Source organism: Nerophis lumbriciformis, linkage group LG02 (genome assembly GCF_033978685.3).
Source record: "Nerophis lumbriciformis linkage group LG02, RoL_Nlum_v2.1, whole genome shotgun sequence".
Classification (NCBI taxonomy): domain Eukaryota; kingdom Metazoa; phylum Chordata; class Actinopteri; order Syngnathiformes; family Syngnathidae; genus Nerophis; species Nerophis lumbriciformis.
In genome coordinates this window covers 54,241,579-54,257,829 of record NC_084549.2, presented here as the reverse complement: position 1 = coordinate 54,257,829, position 16,251 = coordinate 54,241,579, and the positions used below count along the sequence as shown (strand labels likewise).

At 40.6% G+C, this 16,251-nt stretch overlaps 1 protein-coding gene across 1 annotated transcript in view; it reads right to left on the bottom strand.

Moving 5' to 3' along the window:
* Positions 1-1,043: 1,043 nt before the first annotated feature.
* The window catches only part of pdzd8 (PDZ domain containing 8), a 96,240-nt gene continuing 81,032 nt past the window's right edge, over positions 1,044-16,251 (bottom strand). Inside the window, exons 4-5 of the mRNA XM_061964686.2 lie at positions 3,951-4,113; positions 1,044-3,784 (exon numbers count right to left, since the gene is read on the bottom strand). Coding sequence (XP_061820670.2) covers positions 1,470-3,784; positions 3,951-4,113 — 2,478 coding nt within the window. The 3' untranslated portion in view covers positions 1,044-1,469. The remainder of the gene's footprint in view (positions 3,785-3,950; positions 4,114-16,251) is intronic.

The window sequence follows — 16,251 nt, the reverse complement described above, 5'->3', positions numbered from 1 at the left end:
CACAAAAACAGGTTCAAAAAGTGACTGTGGAGCACAATTTACACCAAAGCATAACCAATACATATTATCTAGACCACAAGGAAGTGTTTTAAACGGATTAAAATCATCTCATGTCCTCCATTGGAATTCTGGGATGCTCCTTCAGCATTATCACAATCATTCTGACTCCAGGTGAACTTTTACATGAAGCTCCAGAGCCAGAGTGATTGATTGTAACCTTCTGTTTCTGAAATATATCAATTATTACACCAAGAGTGATCTCTTTCTCACCAAACTTCTTGTTGCTGCTCTTGTAGTCCCAAGGGCGGCGTGGCTCGGACGGTAGAGTGGCTGTCCAGAAACTTGTGGGTTCCTGGTACGAATCCTGCTTCCGCTATCTTGGTCACTGCCGTTGTGTCCTTGGGCAAGACACTTCACCCACCTTGCTCCCAGTGCCGCTGTCAAAGTTTGGTGTGTTCGGTGGTGGTCGGTGGGGCACAAATTGGCAGCCATTCAGTCCGTCAGCTGTGGCCACAAAAGTAGTTCAACACCATCAGTGTGTGAATGTAGACTGAATGAATGATGGGTTTTCTGTTCTCGCTGTAAAGCGCTATGAGTATCTAGAAAAATGTTATATAAATCTTATCTATTATTGTTCTAGGCTTGTCGCTGATGTCAGCTCTTTGGGCTTGCCCACAGCAGTGTAGAGGTTTGAATGTGTATTTTATACACAAACTCAGTTAAGATTAGGAGTACTTTCTTAAAGGCACGGGACTCATTTGTGTGTTTCATACACACAAACATTCTGTAGGGTAACAATGCTTGCTGCTTGGTAGGGAATCAAATACTTACAGTATTTCACTCAATCAAATACAAATCAATTCATAAACTTCATGTAATATATTTTTTTTCTTACATTCACTCAGTTAAAATAAGAAAAAAAATTATCAACTATTAAGTTCTTTGCTCGGGGTAAACCTCATCACTTTATGTACCTACTGTATTTGAGTATGTGTCTTTTTTGTACATCCAATTTTTGTTTTTAACAGTCACTGAAGATTGAGTTTTTCCAACACAGAAAAATACATTTAATAATCATTAAGGGGTCAAATGATTTTCATTACCCTGATCAACGGAAGTAAACCTCTGACCACAACGGCATCATATATCATATTTGATTTTCATGTGCTCTGCTGAAGTCCATCTAACTTTGACAATAAACAAAAAAAAAGAACTCAAACTTTTTACAAAGACAAAATGATCATAATTGATTGAAGAACATACCAGCAACACTCAGGCGAGTGTTGGACTTCCCTTTCAAATCTTAACTCATGGACACAAAAGGTGTGCAAAAACCATCAACAGCAGTTTTATGCAAATCCCACCTGCATTTCCTTTCCACAAAATAACCCACATGGACGGTAAGACCCTTTCAAACCAACCCCCCAACCCCCAAAAAATGTTCCTCTTCTGTCTTGTTCTAGTTGTGTTCAGTGAAGAGCTTCCACACAGATCTGTTCCTCAGTAATGTCATCTAACATTTGGACCTCCGCTGGGCTGCAGATGTCGCCGTCATAGACCTCAGCTCCCGTCAGGGCCTCGTCGTCCAGTGCATCGCCTTTGCCCTTAAAACATTGTTGCTCCGAAGGAGAGGTGCTTTCCACCGACTCCAAGTCTTCAATGCCTGCACGGTAGTGGATCATGAGCAGAGTGAGTGCCTGGAGTCTTTCCCCGGACTTGGACAGAGCTGAACTGATCAGCACTTTATGCCTCGGATCTGCGGTCTCTCTCTCTTCCAACAGAAGAGTGTTGTTGTGCTCCAACTCCTGATCAATTTCCTGCTGCAGCTTGTCCAGCATCAGCTCCAGTTTTTGGGAACGCTCATCTGTGGGTAAACCTCGGTAGAGGTCCCGGCCAATCTCTTTGACAGCAATGAACACGCTGTCGTCCAAACCGCCTTCCTTGCGGACAAGTTTGCTGCTTCCCCCACTGCCAGCTGATTGCTTGGAGGGGCTGGCACCACTTGTGTAGGTCTCTGTGTCGCTGCTCTCATTGTCTGAAGTGTTGGGAGTATGCTTTGGGGAAGGGTCAGCCACTCCAGGTACCACATCAGGTACCTGCTCAACCAGACGAGTCTTAGGGACCTGCCGGAGATTAAGCAGACGGGAGCTAGTGTTGATGATTTGCCGGGTTAAGCCAGTGGCCCGATTAATGGTGAACTTGGCATCAGGGTCAGCTCCTCGACGTTCCGTTGCTGCCACGCAAAAGGGATTTTCAGCAAGGCATTTATCCTGGCATTTCTTGTGGCATACATACGCGCAGATCATACACTGAGAGGCCGCCTTGGTCCACACCTTCTTTTTGCAGTATTCACACCAGGTAGGATTTTGGAATTGGGTGTCTTGAAAGTTGTGGCGCACCTCGACCAGCTGCACGGCACCATAGGCCAAGTCATCACGAGGCGCTGTGGCAATACGGTCCCTCTCCCTTAGCTCATCATCATGGAGACTGCCTTCTCGCTCTCTCTCAGCCGGCCCAGCATAGTCAAACTCATCCCCTGCCAGGTAGCAGAAATTCAGCGTGATGTCTCCGTAACACAGCTTCTCATTGAAACCCTTGTGGGCACTGAGGCTGCGTAGTGCAGTGCGGCTGACATTAGCTCTCGGTTCCGGAGGCCCAAGCCTGAACGTGCTCTGATATTCTGCTGAGGACGTTGCCATACATTCGAGGGCGACATGCTCCAGCTGAAGACTGACATGACCCAGGCACAACAAACTGCCTAGCTTAAAGGGATCTTTACACCAAAGGGCCACGTTAAGGTACTTATGGTTGCTCTCCACATCAAACACAGCAGAGGCCTTAGGCCAACGTGCTGTCTGATTGCGAAACATCGTCTCTTGGGATTCCCAGAGAGAGTGATCTTCTAGACTGTCTCGTGTGCTGCAGGAACTCTCTGAAACTTTGTCCTTTGCCTGGTCAGCCTTGCTGCTGGTGATGGATGAGACAGAAATCTCATCACTTGACTCTGATGGCCTGTTGGACTTGGCCTCTATCTGCTTGACACTTATCTTCTCAAAGACAACCGTGTCCTCACTAGCTCCAGTCAGAGGAGCTTTTTCGTCAGATTTCTCAGAAGCGCAGATGGTAGTGGTCACAGTAGAAATGGCAGGAGTGTTAATAGCATAATCAACACTGTCAGAAAAACTGTTTTCTGAGCAGACAGATGACAACCGTATTTGAGGTCTTGGAGGCACTGGGGGGCGGGAAGGTGGGGGTGGAGGGGGCACAGTGGGACGTTGTAAACTATCTGCTGAATCATTGTTTGTCTTCTGTCGTGAGGGCTTTGGTGATTCTTTAGTTTGAGGCTTTAGCGGGGACTGGAGACCTACAAGATTTAGCTTGCGGTTAAGGATAGGCGATATGGTCCCAAGTGGTTTAGAAGCCAAGGTGGCCACGGTTCTTTTGGGGCTTTGGTTTACTGTAAGTAAGACCTCCTCCTTAGTATCAGTGGGGCCAACATTTTGGCTGGTTTTGGAGTCGACAATCAACTCTTCAAACTCAGAGTCCATGTCTTTACTGTCAGATATGTCAGACAGGGTTGTGATGGGGGCTGGATCTTCTTCATACCCCCCTGGATGGGATATGAAACCTGGTTCTTCTAGCTGCCCAGATCCCTCCTGAGGCGTTCCCAAGCTTCCCAGGGAGGGAGTCTGATGGGAAACTGGCCTCTCGTACAGAACCACTACCCTGTCTCCAGCTTGCTTAAGAAGTTTGGGCACTTGAACTGACGAAGTCACTTTGACACCTGTCAACAGAAGCAAAGGAAATTATTATTCCATTCAATTATTATTGTATAATAATAAACAATAATCCCAAATATATTGTGTTGAGGTTATCTTAAACTTTTTCCTAAACAGATTCAAACCCTCATCAATGCATTGTGCAAGGACTAAACAGAAGTAATCTCTGACCTCCAATAGCAATGAGGCGATCTCCTCGCTGCAGGTCTGCCAAAGCTGCAGGGAAATTGGGCGTGACCGTCTCAATGCTGACATGTACCGCATCGCCCTCACTGGCTGGCACATGCCTGAACGTCATTCCCACGTTGCCACATGGTCCCTTGATAACCTCCGTCTGCATACATGAAACACAAACAATCCAATGATGAATGAGTCCGAGGCTACTTTTTAAAAATCACAAATGTCAGAAAGCGAAAGGGGTTAAACTTGGGACATCCTGTTTTATATTGAGGGAGGAGCCTTGAATAGTGGAATCTCTGCTGCAATTCTCCACAGCCTCCACTACTCTTAGCAAATTGTAGTTTCAATGAATATGCAATTTACTTTTCAAAAATACCCTAATGGCACCATTGATAAAGGTAGAGTGATTTGTCTTCTTTGTTGGTAAGGATTGTGTTTACTACCGAAGCAGCTTAACCACACAGTCGGACTGTAGCTACAGCTAACGTTAGCAGCGAAGATGTTAGCAATGTAGCAAGCCAAAGCAGTACCTCTTCAACAAACTAAACTGGAGAACACCCTGCATATATGCACTCTAAAACAGAATATTAATGACTCACAGCCTATGAAAAGTACTTTATTAAAATTAGTGGTGTTACCATCAGGGTTTGATACTGCCGATAGCTAATATCCATGAATGAGATTGCCTGATACCAAAGACATGTCCAGCCATCCATTAACTGTAAATGTTTTAATATATGGTAGGTGCTATTGACAGTTTAACAATAACACAATATTAAAACAAGTTCCTTATCTTTTATTACATACTTTTTGATTTTGATCAAATCAAAATCAATCACAAGATCATTAAAATAACAATAAAGGCTCACTTTGCATGTGATGAGTTAATATCACATATTACTTTCACATTTGAAGTTAATTGCTGACATGAATGGGCTTTTATACCATATTAAAACATTTTTAAGTTTCATCTGTATAATATAATGACAGACACAATCTGGTGGGTGGAAAACAGGCAACTTTTCTCTGACTACAATTGAACATTCACCTACCGAGAATTAGGAGTGTTTACTGTAGCGAAATGTGTGCAAGCTTTTGACCACAAACTTAGTTGCTGCTCGGTGACATTCGTCTAGTAGCAGTTAGTAGTTAGTAGTTAGTACCTGTTGTATTCAGTTGAAGTACTCGCATTACTGCGGCTGGGATTATTAGATCGGAGCGGTTCAAAATCTTGACTTTCATTTATAATTATTGCATGCTGTGTGTTCAAATATTTTAGCATATTGCTCGCATGTCCTCCTCTTGATGAAATAGCAGCCTTGAAATGATTAGAAGTGGCGCTATTGCAATCTTTTCCTGTAAAATCTTAGTGTTCGGCCCAACTGCGCACCGCCATTTTGCGATCTGACGTCACTACGCACATTGCGTAATGACGTTATTTCCACCCGGAAAAACGGTTAAGAAAATCGCTTGACAAACTGGCAAGCGATTCCAAGGAATTGATACACTGCGAACCGGTTCTGAACAGGAACCGGTTTTCGATTCTGAACAAGAACCGGTTTTCGATTACCATACCTAAGGATTATTACGTATTATCATTACATCGACCACATATTGATAATATACCGTATTTTTCGGACTATAAGTCACAGTTTTTTTCATAGTTTGACCGGGCTCCAGTGGGACTTATATATGTTTTTTTCCTTTTGTATTATGCATTTTCGGCAGGTGCGACTTATACTCCGGTGCGACTTATACCCCGAAAAATACGGTACTTGGTATTGCTCTGTCAATATATGTATAAATCCGCCCATCTCTGTTTACAAACCCCAAAACCAGTGAAGTTGGCACGTTGTGTAAATCGTAAATAAAAACAGGATACAATGATTTGCAAATCCTTTTCAACCTATATTCAATTGAATAGACTGCAAAGACAAGATACTTAACGTTCGAACTGGTAAAACTTTGTTATTTTTTGCAAATATTAGCTCATTTGGAATTCGATGCCTGCAACATTTTTCAAAAAAGCTGGCACAAGTGGCAAAAAAGTTTGAGAAAGTTGAGAAATGCTCATCAAACACTTATTTGGAACATCCCACAGGTGAACAGGCAAATTGGGAACAGGTGGTTGCCATGATTGGGTATAAAAGCAGCTTCCATGAAATGCTCAGTCATTCACAAACAAAGATGGGGCGAAGGTCACCACTTTGTGAACAAATGCGTGAGCAAATTGTCGAACATTTCTCAACCAGCTATTGCAAGGAATTTAGGGATTTCACCATCTACGGTCCGTAATATCATCAAAAGGTTCAGAGAATCTAGAGAAATCACTGCACGTAACATTGAATGCCTGTGACCTTGGATCCCTCAGGCGGTACTGCATCAAAAAGCGACATCAGTGTGTAAAGGATATCACCACATGGGCTCAGGAACACTTCAGAAAACCACTGTCAGTAACTACAGTTTGTCGCTACATCTGTAAGTACAAGTTAAAACTCTACAATGCACAGCAAAAGCCATTAATCAACAGCACCCAGAAACGCCGCCGGCTTCCCTGGGCCCTAGCTCATCTAAGATGGACTGATGCAAAGTGGACAAGTGTTCTGTGGTCTCACGAGTCCACATTTTAAATCGTTTTTGGAAACTGTGGACGTTGTGTCATCCAGAACAAAGAGGAAAAGAACCATCCAGATTTTATAGGCGCAAATTTCAAAAGGCAGCATCTGTGATGGTATGGGGGTGTATTAGTGCCCAAGGCATGGGTAACTTACACATCTGTGAAGTCACCATTAATGCTGAAAGGTACATACAGGTTTTGGAGCAACATATGTTGCCATCCAAGCAATGTTATCATGGACGCCCCTGCTTATTTCAGCAAGACAATGCCAAGCCACGTGTTACAACAGCGTGGCTTCATAGTAAAACAGCGCGGGTACTAGACTGGCCTGCCTGTAGTTCAGACCTGTTTCCCATTGAAAATGTGTGGCGCAAAATGAAGCGTAAAATACCACAACGGAGACCCCGGACTGTTGAACAACTTTAAGCTGTACATCAAGCAAGAATAGGAAATAATTCCAACTGAAAAGCTTAAAAAACTGGTCTCCTCAGTTCCCAAACGTTTACTGAGTGTTGTTAAAAGGAAAGGCCATGTAACACACTGGTAAAAAATGCTCATGTCCCAACTTTTTTGCAATGTGTTGCTGCCATTAAATTCTAAGTTAATGATTATTTCCCCCCAAAAAATAAGTTTCTCAGTTCGAACATGAAATATCTTATCTTTGCAGTCTATTAAATTGAATATAAATTGAAAGGGATTTGCAAATCCTTGTATTCTTTTTTTTTAATTTACGATTAACACAACATGCCAACTTCACTGGTTTTGGGTTTTGTACATTCAAGAGCTCTACCTTGCGGGTAGCGGTTAGCATATCCTTCTACGGTGTGAAGTGTAGCATGTTTAGCTATTCCTTGTCCTCCAGTGATAGTGTTACTTGTAAGAAATGTAGTTATATTTGCTGCCATGGAGGGGAGGATTACTGACTTAGAAGTGGCTTTGCACTGTGGAGTGACATTAGCCGCTGGCTCGCTAGTATGAAAGCTACATTGCATTGAGGACGCAATCATTTGTTACACAGATAGAATGTGTCATCAACATCCATGTCACCATATAACAATAGATTTATGTCAGCTAAATGTATATCATTTATATTATATATTGTCAAAATCGCGCAACCCTACACAATAACTAAACAAAAGCAAAAACTATTATCTACTACTTATTAAATCATTGATTTTTGCCCTCAAAGTCCTCCTGTGTGCAAATAATTATTCCCATGGCTGTAAACATGAACAAAAACAACAAAACTGAGTTGTGAAAATAAAAACATTGATTTAGGCTCAATTCGAATTCTCCCTCTTCCCCTCCCCTCTTCTACTTGACCCTTCCCCTCCCCTCTTGCATCTAGTGCCATGGCGAAGCATTGCAAATACGCCCCCATGCATAGGGACGTCGCTATGTCATCAACCCTGGCCCTTTGCCACCAGTGACGTAAGGCAGATGGTTGTTTTAAGATGGGGTGCTGCGTGTACATTAATGAGAAGTAAAATTAACTTTTAGATTTTAGCAAATGGCTGCAATGAAACAAAGAGTGAACATTTTAAAGGGGTCTGAATACTTTCAGTGAATTCTAGCTATAAATATATATTTATTTTATTGTATGTATATATATATATATATATATATATATAAGAAATACTTGAATTTCAGTGTTCATTTATCAACACATATACTTGTTGAGTTAAGGGTTGAATTGTCCATCCTTGTTCTATTCTCTGTCACTATTTTTCTAACCATGCTGAACACCCTCTCTGATAATGCATTGCTGTGTGGCACGCACAAAAGGGCTTTCATCAAATGCACTAGATGGCAGTATTGTCCTGTTTAAGAGTGTCACAACATTGCTGTTTACGGCAGACGAACTGCTTTACGGTAGACCAAAACGTGACTGCTGTTGTTGTGTGTTGTTACCGCGCTGGGAGGACGTTAATGAAACTGCCTAACAATAAACCCACATAAGGAACCAAGAACTCGTCCTCGATCATTCTACAGTTATAACGTCATTGGGCAGGCACACCGTTTATATTGTGGGACCCGAGTCCACTGAATTTTGGGAGTTTTTCGGGAGATAATTTTTCCCGGGAGGTTTTCGGGAGAGGCGCTGAATTTCGGGAGTCTCCCGGAAAATCCGGGAGGGTTGGCAAGTATGCCGTATCTACTGTATATACTGCTTGAAAATAGGCCTGTGAGAATAGTACATTTTGGACCCTTCGTCTTAAAAGAATCAGAACTGAGAATCGCTGGGAACCGGAATCAGAACCAAAATGGTCCAAATTCAAACGATGCCAACCCTAATTATTAACCACGTTTAAAGCACCACTGTATTTTTGAATCAGTGGCAAAGACCAAATATGTTAATCAGAGGAATACTGCCTGAATCAGACTTAGGCCATGTCCACACAAACACGGAGAGTTTTAAAAACACATATTTGGTGTTAAAACAATCTCCATCCACACAAGTGTAGTTTCAAAACTGTCTCTGTCTACACACAAACGCATACACATTGTGTCCAATCAGAAGCCTGAAAAAAGCAGCAATATCTGACTTGGTGACATTACATCTCCTATTATGTTTATTTTGATATACTAGACCAGGCCTGAGCAATTATTTTGACTCGGGGGCCAAATTTAGAGAAGAAAATGTGTCTGGGGGCCGGTATATCTAATTTTTGGGAACACTAATACAAAACCTCACAATAATGTCTGATTGAATGCTAAAAACGTTATGACAGACCACCTTAAAAAACGGAATGGAATTTTAATTTTTTTTACTGAATGAGACACCCAGAATGTACATGACAACAAAGAATGTGGGATTTACAATATTAACTATGAACAATAAAACACTGAATATTGACAACATATGAACTTCACACACACCCTCGATCGACATATTTTACAATCAAGCGAAACGCAACAAAAATGCAACAAACAGCGAAATATGAAGGCAAAGGGTAAAAAAAACAAAAAAACACATACAATCTGATATATCACTAAGCTTAAGAACTTTGTTGTAAAAATCTCCTTCCACGTCTGTCCCTGACACCCGCATTTCAGGCTGGCCGCTCTGGAAACACTCTGTGGAAACGCTCCCCACCCACACTGCTTGGTACCTCATCTGAGCTGCTGTGACTTAGATTACCATAGTAACTAATTAGATTACCATAGTAACTAGTATATCATGCAAAAGCGCAGATTCCAACCATTGAAATATTTTGTATAATTCAAGACTTACGGTCATTTGAAAATATCACTGCACATCATAATGGCAGCTACAGAATCCATCTTAAAAATGAAACAAAATTATTTGGAGATGTCCGGCTGGCCAGATTGAAAAGCTTAACGTGCCTTAGTTTGCCCAGGTCTGTACTAGACGTACAATGACATGTACATTATCTTTAAAACCAGCCCGCACATACACAGAATCCTGGGAACATGATTAAAGAGCGAATGCACGCCTGTGCTGCTGAAACCCAACATTCATAGAATTATAACATGTTCAGCAACATGGTGATGTAATACATGTGCAGTGAAGTCTACATTATTTCTAAAATCAGCATGCACTAACGAGCCAAGGAAAACATTTTGCATGTTTACGTGTCTATATAAAGCACACGGACGTGCGTGTGCTGCGGCAAAACTCTCATGGAATTATAGAGCATTTAATCATCGATATGGTACATGTGTAATGAAGTGTATATTGTCTTTAACATCAGTACACACTAAGAAGGAGGACGCTACATCTTGTTTTTAGTTGCTCAGTCGCTTTTTACGCGCGAGCATCTACAAAAATGGAAGCAAGACATGTAAGTTAACTTCATGATTTATCTAAAAACATAAGATAATGTTGCACCTTTCTGATGACAGAGCAAAAAGTCTTGCTTGTCAAAGTTGTCCCATCAGGTGGAGGTTCGACAGCAGTCGTATCCAAAACAGCGGACTGTCATTTGCGTCGGTGGGAGTGTCACAAAGCCCATTTTGATGTGTCTTTTTTATTAATGTTGAGTGAAAATAGCAGCATGTTTACGTTCAAACATACAAACCCCGTTTCCATATGAGTTGGGAAATTGTGTTAGATGTAAATATAAACGGAATACAATGATTTGCAAATCCTTTTCAACCCATTTTCAAATGAATGCACTACAAAGACAAGATATTTGATGTTCAAACTCATAAACTTTATTTTTTTTTGGCAAATATTAATTAACTTAGAATTTCATGGCTGCAACACAAGCCAAAGTAGTTGGGAAAGGGCATGTTCACCACTATGTTACATGGCCTTTCCTTTTAACAACACTCAGTAAACGTTTGGGAACTGAGGAGACACATTTTTAAGCTTCTCAGGTGGAATTCTTTCCCATTCTTGCTTGATGTACAGCTTAAGTTGTTCAACAGTCCGGGGGTCTCCGTTGTGGTATTTTAGGCTTCATAATGCGCCACACATTTTCAATGGGAGACAGGTCTGGACTACAGGCAGGCCAGTCTAGTACCCGCACTCTTTGACTATGAAGCCACGTTGATGTAACACGTGGCTTGGCATTGCCTTGCTGAAATAAGCAGGGGCGTCCATGGTAATGTTGCTTGGATGGCAACATATGTTGCTCCAAAAGCTGTATGTACCTTTCAGCATTAATGGCGCCTTCACAGATGTGTAAGTTACCCATGTCTTGGGCAAATACAACCCCATATCATCACAGATGCTGGCTTTTCAACTTTGCACCTATAACAATCCGGATGGTTCTTTTACTCTTTGGTCCAGAGGACACGACGTCCACAGTTACCAAAAACAATTTGAAATGTGGACTCGTCAGACCACAGAACACTTTTCCACTTTGTATCAGTCCATCTTAGATGAGCTCAGGCCCAGCGAAGCCGACGGCGTTTCTGGGTGTTGTTGATAAACGGTTTTCGCCTTGCACAGGAGAGTTTTAACTTGCACTTACAGATGTAGCGACCAACTGTAGTTACTGACAGTGGGTTTCTGAAGTGTTCCTGAGCCCATGTGGTGATATTCTTTACACACTGATGTCGCTTATTGATGCAGTACAGCCTGAGGGATCGAAGGTCATGGGCTTAGCTGCTTACGTGCAGTGATTTCTCGAGATTCTCTGAACCCTTTGATGATATTACGGACCGTAGATGGTGAAATCCCAAAATTCCTTGCAATAGCTGGTTGAGAAAGGTTTTTTTTTAAACTGTTCAACAATTTGCTCACGCATTTGTTGACAAAGTGGTGACCCTTGCCCCATCCTTGTTTGTGAATGACTGAGCATTTCATGGAATCTACTTTTATACCCAATCATGGCACCAACATGTTCCCAATTTGCCTGTTCACCTGTGGGATGTTCCAAATAAGTGTTTGATGAGCATTCCTCAACTTTATCAGTATTTATTGCCACCTTTCCCAACTTCTTCAAATTCTAAAGTTAATGATTATTTGCACAAAAAAAAAAGTTTATCAGTTTGAACATCAAATTTGTTGTCTTTGTAGCATATTCAACTGAATATGGGTTGAAAATGATTTGCAAATCATTGTATTCCGTTTATATTTACATCTAACACAATTTCCCAACTCATATGGAAACGGGGTTTGTACACGCATACGCTAAGCGGAGAGTTTTGGATCTCTACACTTTGGCCAGCGTTTGTAAAAGTCTGCGTTTTTAAAGACAAAAGTATGCGTCTGCTTGTGGACAAGAAGACTAAACGCAGAGATAAGTATGCGTTTAAGTATCCGTGTTTGTGTGGACATGGCCTTAAAAAGACTAATCCATGCCTTTGTCTCCAGCAGGTTAGACTACTGTAATGGCCTTCTCACTGGGCTCTCTAAACGAGCTGTAAATGCTGCTGCTCGAGTCCTAACTCGATCCATGAAATACGGCAAAATTAGTTCAGTGCTTCGGTCACTGCACTGGCTTCCTGTTGCTCTGAGAATAGACTTTAAAACGGCTCTCCTTGTGTACTAGTCTTTTAATAGTCTTGTGTCAAAGTACATCTCTGACATGTTAGAGCCATATGAACCATCTCGAGCTCTGAAAACCTCAGGGAGTGGTCTCCTGCGTTTCACTTTTTTGCTCCTAACATCTGGAATAGTCTTCCTGAAATTGTGAGATGGGCCCCAACGTTGGCAATGTCCAAATCTAGGCTGAAAACACTTTTATTTAATTGTGCATATGACACTCTTTGATTTTAATTTGAATTCTGATTTGTTTTTATGATTGTATTTTCTGATTTTAATTAGAAATATTTTTGCCTTCTTTTAATTTGCTATAAAGCAATTTGAATTGCCATGTGTACGAATTGTGCTCTATAATAAACTTGCCTTGCCTTAATCATTGACAAGCATGCTGATTATTTAAAAAAAAGATGCCTTGGTATTTTTAACTGAAGCATGAACAAAAATTACTGTAAATTAAAGAGGTAAGCAGTCTTCCTGTAAAATGGACAAGGGGTAGGACTACGATAGATAATCCTAATGCTTTTTAGATGTGTTTTTATATGTTTGGATGTTTTTAATTGCAGTGTGCACTGTAATAATTTAACAAGTCTGAAATAAAAACATTCTTGGGTAATGTAATACCTGACTGCCTGTGCTCAATATTCTGTAAAGACCTAATATAGGTTCAACTAATGAGGAAATTCAAATGTGAGCATGGTAATCTAACAATAAAGGCCTTCTTTCTAGAAAATGTCCACGAGTGTGTCTGGGTCAGTTCCCAAATTACAACGTTCTACAGTTCTTACAAAAATTAGTCTGTTTTAATGCATTGTCTTTTCTATATATTTACTTGGTGTATAGCCCTTTGTTTTTCAACTGAGATTGTTGGTATGGTATGATAAATGCAGTGTTAATGTTTATACTTCGATACAATTTTCAAATGATATCAAATTGATTAAAAAAAAAACCTTATATAATTTAAATTGAAAGAGATATTGGGAGACATGAGTTCATAAAAATGTTGTTCAATGTTATTTTGTTCTTGACAACAAGGAATCTAGTGAAAAGCTAACATGTCTTCCAAGCCACAAATACATATAAGACGCTGGGAAAAAAAAAGAAGACAGGTCTGTGCAGCAAAATGCTTTGAGTCCATCACTGTCACCTTCTTGTTCTATGACTCAAACCAAAAGTGGCAATTCAGTTTGAGGAGAGAGCTGCAATTAAACCCCACCCCCGCTTGCTGAATTACAGACATGGCTCACAAGTCACACATTCAACATTAGATCTGTTGTGATGCAGAGGTGACCTGCATCCAGGCCAACAGGTTGTCTGGAAAATAAGCGTCCATGTCATACGACACTCACACATACTGTGATACCACCGACACAAATTGATTCTGTGATACCCTGAGGGCTGTTGGGTTAATCTAAGCCAGGATATTAACTTTCCGCCATGTGGGTTCAGGGACGATCTGATAAAGAAGAACACTTTTAGGATTACAATAAATTGCTGTAACTTCTTATATGAAATGTGTTTGTTTTTACATCCATCCATCCACCCATCTTCTTCCGCTTACATCTTTACTTTAAATACTAAAAATACTGAAGGGTCATACAGGACGGTCTCAGAAAATTAGAATAGTGTGATAAAGTTCTTTATTTTCTGTAATGCAATTAAAAAAAAACAAAAATGTCATACATTCTGGATTCATTACACATCAACTGAAATATTGCAAGCCTTTTATCATTTCAATATTGCTGATTATGGCATACAACTTAAGAAAACTCAAAAATCCCATCTCAAAAAATTTGAACATTTCCTCAGACCAAGTAAAAAAAAATATTTATAACAGCAAAACAAAATCAAACGTTTAAAATGTTAATTAATGCACTCAGTACTTGGTTTGGAATCCTTTTGCACGGATTACTGCATCAATGCGGCGTGGCATGGAGGCAATCAGCCTGTGGCATTGCTGAGGTGTTATGGATGCCAAGGATGCTTCAATAGCGGCCTTTAGCTCATTTGCATTATTGGGTCTGGTGTCTTTCAGCTTCTTCTTCACAATACCCCACAAATTCTCTATGGGGTTCAGGTCAGGGGAGTTGGCAGGCCAATCGAGGACAGTAATGCCATGGTCAGTACACCAGTTACTGGTGGTTTGGCACTGTGGGCAGGTGCCAGATCATGCTGGAAAATTAAATCATCATCTCCATAGAGCTTTTCAACAGATGGAAACATGTAGTGCTCTAAAATCTCTAGAAGCGTCTGACTTGGGCTATGGAAAAGAAGCACTGGACAGTTGCAGAGTGGTCCAGAGTCCGGTTTTCAGACGAAAGCAAGTTTTGTATTTAATTTGGAAGTCAAGGCACTAGAGTCTGGAGGAAGGCTGGAGAAGAGCAAAATCCAAGTTGCTTGAAATCCAGTGTGAAGTTCCCACAGTCAGCAATGGTTTGGCGAGCCATGTCAGCTGCTGGTGTTGGTCCACTGTGTTTCATCAAGTCCAGAGTCAATGCAGCTGTGTACCAAGAGATTTTAGAGCACTACATGCTTCCATCTGTTGAAAAGCTCTATGGAGATGATGATTTCATTTTCCAGCATGATCTGGCACCTGCCCACAGTGCCAAACCACCAGTAACTGGTGTACTGACCATGGCATTACTGTCCTCGATTGGCCAACTCCCCTGACCTGAACCCCATAGAGAATTTGTGGGGTATTGTGAAGAAGAAGCTGAAAGACACCAGACCCAATAATGCAAATGAGCTAAAGGCCGCCACAGGCTGATTGCCGCCATGCCACGCCGCATTGATGCAGTAATCCGTGCAAAAGGATTCCCAACCAAGTACTGAGTGCATTAATTGACGTTTTTAAATGTTTGATTTTGTTTTGCTGTTATAAATCTTTTTTTTTTACTTGGTCTGAGGAAATATTCTAATTTTTTGAGATAGGATTTTTGAGTTTCCTTAAGCTGTATGCCATAATCAGCAATATTAAAACAATAAAAGGCTTGCATTATTTCAGTTGATGTGTAATAAATCCAGAATGTATGACATTTTTTTTTTTTTTTTAATTGCATTACAGAAAATAAAGAACTTTATCACAATATTCTCATTTTCTGAGACAGTCCTGTATATTATGTATCAAATCAAGGAATTCAATTAAGTCCACATTCCTGGGATTGGCTGACTAACGTCAACATAAGCGGTTATCAACATAAGCAAAATTATCCATTCTTTGTGTGCATAGACATTCGGAAGATAAGTGTTAATAAAGGATTTTCAACCTATGGCAGTTTGTTGACAATGTTGTTTTCAATTTGTGTAAAAAATTTAAAATGACGGAATATGAGATGAAAAAACATCTGAGGGGTAAACCAACAAGATATGAATCTTTGCTTCATTGACGAAGCTAAGGTAAGTGGCACTACTTTTCTTGTTGCGCCTCCAACCCATTTAAAAAAAATTTTTTTTTTAATGATTTTCACATGGTTACGAATCTGGTTTTGCAAAAACACAAAAGTGATAAAAATGACACGTCACAACAACACAGCCAAGAAGAGGCAACATCATTACATACATCTATGGTTTGTGGTTTAAGTTTAACTTACAGTTACAACATTATACATCACAATTTTCAGTTTCTCTTTGTCTGAAAAGGAGCAAATTCCTTGCAATAGCAGGTTGAGAAATGTTGTTCTTAAATAATTTGCTCAAGCATTTGTTCACAAAGTGGTGAG